Source organism: Leptonychotes weddellii, chromosome 4, assembly GCF_054177405.1.
Source record: "Leptonychotes weddellii isolate Sample4059 chromosome 4, ASM5417740v2, whole genome shotgun sequence".
NCBI classification, from domain to species: Eukaryota; Metazoa; Chordata; class Mammalia; order Carnivora; family Phocidae; genus Leptonychotes; species Leptonychotes weddellii.
The window spans coordinates 31,602,566-31,610,920 of record NC_138372.1 but is presented as its reverse complement, the minus strand read 5'-3'; the positions used below and the strand labels follow the sequence as shown (position 1 = coordinate 31,610,920).

The window sequence follows — 8,355 nt, the reverse complement described above, 5'->3', positions numbered from 1 at the left end:
GAGTTCCCAGCCAACATTTAGCCCACTGACATCTCCCACCCCACCAGGAGGCTGGTCAGAAGCAGCATGTCAGGTCAAACAAACAGGGAGCTCCCAATGCAGGTGGTTCTGACAACCCTCAAAGGCCCTACATTTACCTGACCAGGTTCTTGGTCTTGATCCTGGGGGCCTTCACCCCTCCCCCAATGATAGAAGAGCCAGTAATATAGATGCCCCTGGTGGAAGGATAAAAAACCGATGAGCAGAGCCCAAGTTTGTCACTGCCCCCAGGATGACTAAGGACCCAGTGACACCACCTGCTATGACTCACCCCTCCCCCCAGTCCCACCACCTCAATACTCACCATGCTGCCCCAACCACAGACAGGGAGATAGCTAGACCAATGCCCAAGTTTGACCACATGAAGGGGGAAGTCTCAGTCAGGAACCTGGTGTGGAAACAGGGAGGAAAGTAATTTCAGCCTTGGTGGAGAAGTGAGCACAAAATCCATCCCCCAACCCTCCAAGCCCACCAGTCCTGGATGCTGAGATAAAATACATCATATGTCCCAAAGGCCCATATCCCAGGCACCTGGGGATGGGGTGGAGTAGGGGCTTAGGTCAGTGAAGAAAAGCTGCAAAGAAGCCACTAGAGGAGTCCTCTCTCTGCAGGCCCTTACCATGCCACATCGAAGCGGAAACCCAAGTCAAAAATGGTGTAGCAGATTCCTGCAGGAGTAGGAAAAAAAGGGTTAGAGGCGGCTCTCGAGAGAGAAACTTCCCAACTTAGACAAAAATTGCTGTCCAGCTGCCACGTCCCCAAAGGTCTGCCTACAGGTAAGTCAAGGGAGACTCGTCAGGCTGGCCTCCGTGTGAAAGCACGGCTATCGATTCAGACTCCTCAGTTCAGGCCTCCATTTTCTGCCACTCCCTCAGTAATCTATCTTCCCCCAATGACACCACCTCCCAGACCAAGACCCTCCACGACCAGCTACTTGTAGGCCTGAATACCCTGGAGAAAGGGAGAGGGCACCGGATCCCACCAGCCCGATCCGAGCCGCTGTTTACCCAACAAGCTGTGGGTGGGGGGAGGGAAAAGAGGAACTGCAACAGCCGGCTCGTGACCCAAGCAGGCCCCTCTGTAGCAAGCGAGGGATCGCAGCAGTGAGACGGGGGCAGGGGCCGGTAGTGACAGAGAGGTACCGGGGCTGCTCTCGCGGCCCCCACCTCCCCCCGTCCGCGCCCCTCCTCAAGGGGCTGGAGATCCGGGTCTCCTCTGTCAGGGTCAGAAGCCCCGACAGGCGTGAGGCAAGTCCTGGAGCCTCGGGCACAGAGCCCACGCTGGGGCCTAGCATTCCTGGGACCCCACTTCTCCCGCTGGGCTCCAGCCCCGCCAGCAGGGCCCGGATGCTGGCCCCGCCCGCCAGGGCCCGGCCTCACCCACGACGAGCATGCAGGCCCAAAAGGCCACGAAGACCCCGGAGTAGAGCAGCGCTAGCCCCGTCATGGCGGCAACGACGGCGGGGCTCTGGTCCGTGGGGCCACAGCTAAACCCACGTCCCTGCGTCCACCGTCCGCCCCGCAGTCTGTCCACCCGCCCCGCAGCGTCACCTGACTCACCCACGTGACGCGCCGGCACCACGTGACCACACGCCCGGCCCTGCGCGGCGCCGTTGCCAGTCCAGAACTTTGGCAACGCCGGAACTGCAAGCACTGAGGATTGTGGTTGTTGTAGTCCCTCGCTTCGGAAGAGGCTCCGGCGTCCTTAGTACCTCGACCTCTGGCCGGTTACTCTCACGTCTCTCCAAACCGCTCCTCCTGAGCCCTGACAGTCAGCACCACTTGGGCTCACCAGCCCTGCTTCTTTACACCGGGGTCTCCTCGCGGGCCTCTCTAACTTAGCTTCCAAGCCAGTGCTGATTCCATGGGCCTTTTCCCTTGCTGTCCTCTCCAGTTCAGCGGGGGTGTCTTGCTCTTCCTAACTTTGCTCATGCCGTTCCTTCTGCCTGAAGCAAGCTTCTTCGTGTTCATCCCCTTGCCGAGCTAACACCTACTGGTCCCCAGAAGGCACTCTTCCAGGAAGCCTTCCCTAACCCAGAGGCAGGGTGATGAGCCTGCTCTGGGCTCCCCTGCTGTCCTGGTGATACTTATGAAGCTTACCATCATGTCACTCTTTGGTTTAAAATACCATTTCAGAGGTGCCTGGGAGGCTCAGTCAGTTAAGCATCTGCCTTGGCTCAGGTCATAATCCTGGGGTCCTAGGATAGAGCCCTGCATCAGGCTCCCTGCTCAGTGGGAGCCTGCTTCTCCCTCTCCCTCTGCCGCTCCCCCTGCTTGTGCTCTCTCAAATAAATAAAATCTTTAATAAAAACAAAATAAAATGCCATTTCACTCAATAAACATCACAGTCCTAATAATGGCCTACTACTATACTAGGCCTCTCCTGATACAGCTTCCCATGCCCCTTACCTGATCTCATCTAATACTCCCCCACTAACCGCATTAGCCTCCTTGCTATTCCTTGGACATACCAGCCATACCCCCACTACAACACCCTTGCATTTGTTCCCTCTGCTTCTACTTATCCATGTGGCTCACTCCATAACCTCCTTTGTCTTTGCTCACCTTCAAAAGGCCTTCCCTAATCATCTTAATATCGCAATCCACTGTCCTTTACACTCCTTCCCAGCTTTATAGTCCTCCATAGTACTTACTTATCACCATTTGGCATACTAAGTATCTTATTTTGTCCATCTCTTCCCCCAGCCCCCGTAAGAACGTAAGCACCATGAAAGGGTTTCTGTTGAGCTTACTGTATTCCCAGTGCCTGGCACACAGTGGGTGCTCCATATATATTTGTAAAATACATAATTGCTGCCCATTTTGTCTGCTGCCAGTCAGTTTACAGATCTGCCTCTACCAGTAGAATGGGCACCCCCGAGATCAAGGACCACATCTCCCTGTTTACCTGCTTCTTCAACACTTTGGACAGTGCCAGTAGGCCAAGATTCTCTGCAAACCTGGTAATGAAGAAGCGCCCCCAGGGGCTTCCCTCCTCACAGAAAGTAGTTTCACTGTCTTGTAATTGCTTATTTAACTGCCTCTCTTCCTAACTACACTGTGAGGACAGGAAGCCAGTTAAATACAATTCAGAACTCCACTCAGGACCTGTAGTGTTTGATGAATATAAAGAAACAGAAGGAGAAAAAGTAGTTTATTCAAGTGTCTGTGATCTCCCTGAGAAACAAAATTAGAATCAGTACAGACCAGCACTGTCCAACAGAACTTTCTGCAATAATGGAAATGTCCTATAGCTGCACTGTCCCCTCATATGGCTAGACGACCATTGAAATGTGACTAGTGTGACTGAGAAACTGAGTTTTTATTTTTAAAGTTTACTTTTTTAGTAATCTGTACACCCATCATGAGGTTTGAACTCATGACCCTGAGATCAAGAGTTGCACGCTTTTCTAGCTGAGCCAGCCAGGCACCCTGAGAAACTGAGTTTTTAATTTTAACTAATTTAAATTCATGTTTAATAGCCATATATGTCTAGTGGTTACTTTACTGGACAACACAGGTGTAGACCAGTGGTTCTCAACTAGGGGCAGCTTTGCCCCCACAGGAGACATTTGTCAATGTCTGGAGGCATTTTCGGTTATCACCAAAATATGGGGAGGGGTATGTTGGGGGCATCTAGTGGGCAGAAGCCAGAGACAGTGCTAAACATACTACAGCGCACAGAACAGCCCCTCACAGCAAAGATTTATCTGGCCCAAAACATCAACAGTACCAAAGTTAGGAAACCCTGGTCTATATCTAGAACCTTTGACAAGGGTAAACCCTCAACTGCACATCAGAAACTGGGACTGGCCAGAAACTTGTGGGCCCCCAGATGGGCCCACAAGACTTTAGGAAAGCCCCAAATAAGTCCCATCAGTCCAACAGGTATTTATTAAGCCACTATATGCTAAGCCTTGTGCCAGGGCCAGGACAGGGACAGAGCAGGATTCCCTTCCTCAATGAGGGGCTGTCTGCTCTTCCCTGCATCCAGGCTCCTTCAAGGATCCTAGCAGAGGAGTGAGGTTGATGCAGGGAGGTTTTTGCAGCAATTCTTAAGTCCATCTGTGTCTCTGGCCCCACACGGTATCAGCTGCTTCCCTCATTCTCGTAGGCGATGGCAATCCCTCGTCTTCCACTCACAGCTCCTGTCACCGGTGTCTGACCCAGACGGGGCTCCAGCCCCTGCCAGCTCCGGGAACTAAGGAACAAGGCTGCAGAGAGAGGGGACTGAGGCCAAGTGGGCTGAATCTGGGGAAAGAGTTCAGCTGGGAGCAGAGACTTGGCACACTTACCTGCAGGGCTGCTCTCAGCCAGCTCTAGCTGGGGCCGCAAGGTCAGGGCCAAACACCCAGGATCATCTGAGGGCTTCCACGCAGGTGGGGGTCGGAGTTCCCCAGTAATAAGTGACACAGCTGGGGTGTCCCACAGTTCCGAGTCAGGTGGTGGGAGGGGCACGTGGAAGGGAGAGCCTAGGAGGGAGAAAGAGGATCCATACTGGCCCAATTCCATGCCCCTGAGTTTCCAGCTCAGGCAGTACCCCAGCACTCACCAGGCAATAAATCCGCGTAATGTGTGAGGTGGGGAGCCAGGCCTGAAGGTGGCCAGGCAGGGTTGCAGGCAGCTTCCAGCTCACATGGTGCCAATACAGGCCGGAAGAAGCCACCAGAAGGCTGTGGAGCTAGAGCACCAAGAGGGCAGGCCAAGAGCACAAAGACATCCACCTCAGGGAAGTTGGCGAGCTTGGGAGGTGTGGGCCGCCCCAGGGCCAACACATAGCTACGCTTGCCTGCAGCCTGAGCCAGGTTCCGCAAGTGTGCCAGTGCCTCACGGTGTCGGGCCACACCCAGTGTCCCTGCCAACAGCCCTACCACACGGGCATCTCTGGCCCTCTCTACCAGATAGTGTCTACGTGCCCTTAGCCGCCCAGCCCGGACACCTTCATCCTGAGTCCGCCCTGTATCCGGACAGCAGGTGAAGAAGGGCTGCCCTGGTGCCCAGCCCAAGAGCAGCCGGCTCAGGTCTGGGTCAAGGTCAAGGTCAGCACTGGCTTCAGAGCCCCCCACATAGAAGGCACCATATTCTTCCAGACACCTCCCTGGAGCCAGGGGGAAGCGGCGCCCAAAACGCTCCAGGGGCTCAGGCTCCGGCCTACAGGAGCCCACTGGCAGTGGAAGAGCTGGGCTGGAGACAAGCAGGTCCAGGTACTGCGGGCGCAGAAGAGTGGCCAAGGCCTCTGGAAGAAGGAAGTGATGTCAGAGTTGGGGTTTACCAAAGCAGGAACCCCTTCACCCCAGGAGACTGAATATGACCCAAAAGCAAAGACTGGGGATTAAGCCCATATCAAGAGCTCTATGGGAGTGTACTGAAATGGGAATATCAAGGCATAAAATAGTTGGTCTACCCTTCTTGCATGCCCAGGCAAAAACCCTCACCCAAGGCGTGGGCACAGCCCGGCTCACTTAGCAGCACCACAGGCACTTTGGGGTCTGGGTTCTGGGCCTCAAAGGCCTTGACGCAGAGCTCCAAGTGCACAGAACGTTGACCAAGGACGAAGGCCACAGGCAGTGGGCGGGCTGGAGGGCTTAAGCAGGCAGGGCCAAAATGTACAAGGGCCTGAGCTCCAGCTTGCTCAGCACCCAGTACATCCACACAGCAGCTGCAGGGGAGATACCATTAGTAAGAAGAGTTCTCATCAGGAAAACAGTTGCTGTGCTTCATGGGAAATGTGAAGCCTGAAATGTGGTCAGTGAAATAAATGATGTTATAAAAGAAGACACTGTCATTCCGGGGAGCAAGTATCAGAAGAGGAGGCATCATCATCAAGGAAAAACACAGCCACTGGGGGCAGACACTGTCATAGAAGGACAACACCAAGAACCTTGGATCACTAGACCTACTCCCCACCCCCTACCCCCGCCCCCAATCCTCAAGCTCAAATTCATACCTTCCATAGGCCGTGTCTCCCAGAATGAACATCTTCGACCCTGTGGTCCCCTCCAATCGTGCAGCCACGGCCCCAGCATCTCCCAATAGCTGGTCAGGGAACTGCAAGGCCACCTGTAAGTATAAGCCAGAGAGTCAGGAACAGCCTCTCTCCTCCACCCTCTTCCTCTTCAAGGAAAACCTTCCAGGAGTCCCTATCTAACCTTCAAAGCCCCTCCTCCCAGAGGAGCAACTCCCCCCGTCCACCCCCACCCCCCCCCATCCTCACAAAATTACCCCAACATCCCGATCTTCTGGGCGACCTATCCCGAAGTGAGCCACCCCACCCTAACCTGCCCTCACCCGCCGACACTCCAGGTCGCGGACAAATCCAGCGACTCGCTCCAGCTCGTAGACGCGGTCCAGGTCTTCCGGAGGAGTGAGCAGCCCTGCGGCACCCGCCTCTCGCTGCAGCGCTGCCTCAGCGGGGCTGCTGAACGTAGACTCCATGAGGCACCGCTTGGGTGGCGGGAAGCAGCGGGGACCTCCCTCGGTCAGCCTCAGGCCCCGCGTCCTCAAAAGCAGCCCTCAATAAGTCAGAGTCACTTAGTGAGAGCGGCGGGGCTGGGAAGTCAGTGCGCAGCCCTCGGATCATCCCTCCACGAGCCCAAACTCGCGTTTCTCTGCTACACCACTACACACGGGCCTGTGGGGGATTACTTCCGGGTTTTTGAGGCGGGGCTGGCAGTAGTTTTGCCAATCTTAAACTAGCACTGCTCCCGCCTTCCAATCCTCGCCAGGCCTCCCTCAGAGAGCCAATGATCTGCCTCAGAACGCAAGTCAATCGGGAGTCCCTCAGAGGAAGGCGCGGAGCCTTGTGGGTGTTGTAGTTCCCCTGGCCCTCTTCTCCAGCCGCTAGTTTTCCGGTTCAGCCCGCCAATCGCGCTCAGAAAAAGTGACCCACCCCCCCAACCCCCGTGCCTGGCTGGCTGTCAGGAGAGCACGTGACTCTTGATCGCAACGCTGTGAGTTGGAGCCCCACGTTAGGGGTAGAGAGTAAATAAATAAACTTAAAAAAAAAAAAAACTGACCCCCTGAAGATACTCGTTTGAGCAGCTCCCATCGTGGTACACTGTTAAGCACTTCATTGCACTCTATCACCGAGGAGGTAGCATTGCATACCTTTCAATTCAGGTGTCAAACTGCCTGGGTTTGGATATTGTGCTCTGCCATTGCTACTTAACCTCTCTGTGGCTGTTTCTTCATCTGAAGGTGGGGGTTGTAACAAGAACATTCCTAACAGGATTGTTGGATCAAATTGATTTAGATATAAAACTTTACAGAGTAGTCCTTTGCATATCATATATACTGAAAGCATTCGCTGTTATCCTCACAGCAGTCTGTTAATCACGTAAATATTGAGCACTTACTGTTCACCAGGTACTACATTCTTAACGTTAACAGTCTTTGGAGTAAGACTTGTCCCAAGAGCGCCTGGCTTGCTCAGTTGGCAGAGCGTGGGACTCTTGATCTCAGGGTTGTGAGTTTGATTACTTAAAAAAATAATTGTCCCATTTTACAGGTGAGGACATTGAGGTCCTAGTAAGACACAGCAAATCAGTGGCACAATCAATAACAAACCCAGATTTGACTTTAGAAACTAGGCTTTAGGGGGTGCCTGGGTGGCTCAGTCGTTAAGCGTCTGCCTTCAGCTCGGGTCATGATCCCAGGGTCCTGGGATCGAGCCCCGCATCAGGCTCCCTGCTCCGCGGGAAGCCTGCTTCTCCCTCTCCCACTCCCCCTGCTTGTGTTCCCTCTCTCGCTGTGTCTCTCTCGGTCAAATAAATAAATAAAATATTAAAAAAAAAAGAAAGAAACTAGGCTTTAGCTCCCTCATTTTCCTAGCTTATATATGCTACATTTGATCATGGGGGATGGGGAAGAAGGCACTTGGATACCATGTAGTAGGAGAAAAGGACTAAAAGAAACATCTCCGCATACTTCAGGAGAAGTGAGAAATCAAGAGTAAGTGAGAATGGGACTGAAGAAGAGCCTCGGGATGGCATATGAAACAGGGACTGATGCTGGCTGGCATGGAAAGAGAATGAATGGGGATGTACCTCCATTCTTGTGCAAAGATGGGGAAAGAACAGGGGAAGGAATGAGACAAACGTGAGAGTAACCAGCTCTATCACCTCCAAGGAGACACAAAGTTCAGGAATGGAAACGGGGAGATCTGAGCCCTGCTCTTCAGAGCTTACTGAGGAGAAGGCTGGGGTGTCCAAGAGGCAGCATCTGTGGAGCTATGGCTGAGGAGACAGAAAGGGAGGGAACCTTGCTAAGGGGGAAGAGCAACAGCCACCCAGGAGCTGTCCCTGGTCCTGACTGAGCC

The 8,355-nt window shown here is 53.7% G+C and overlaps 2 protein-coding genes across 3 annotated transcripts in view; both read right to left on the bottom strand.

Annotated features, from left to right (window-relative positions):
• The window catches only part of ATP6V0B (ATPase H+ transporting V0 subunit b), a 2,952-nt gene extending 1,343 nt beyond the window's left edge, over positions 1-1,609 (bottom strand). Inside the window, 4 exon segments of the mRNA XM_081816854.1 lie at positions 101-215; positions 344-427; positions 659-707; positions 1,419-1,609. Coding sequence (XP_081672980.1) covers positions 101-215; positions 344-427; positions 659-707; positions 1,419-1,485 — 315 coding nt within the window. The 5' untranslated portion in view covers positions 1,486-1,609.
• Positions 1,610-3,175: 1,566 nt separating this feature from the next.
• DPH2 (diphthamide biosynthesis 2) lies at positions 3,176-6,693 on the bottom strand. Of its 2 annotated transcripts, XM_006749287.3 has the most exons (6): positions 6,327-6,692; positions 5,986-6,098; positions 5,474-5,697; positions 4,591-5,274; positions 4,334-4,510; positions 3,176-4,252 (listed from the first exon to the last, which is right to left on the bottom strand). In XM_006749287.3, the coding sequence occupies exons 1-6, from the start codon at positions 6,471-6,473 to the stop codon at positions 4,128-4,130; spliced, it is 1,470 nt and encodes a 489-aa protein (XP_006749350.1). In that variant the 5' UTR covers positions 6,474-6,692; the 3' UTR covers positions 3,176-4,127. The 2 variants fall into 2 exon arrangements, with proteins under 2 accessions (XP_006749350.1, XP_030876300.1); XM_031020440.2 differs by lacking the exon at positions 5,474-5,697 and having other exon boundaries at positions 6,327-6,693.
• Between the last annotated feature and the right edge of the window lie 1,662 nt (positions 6,694-8,355).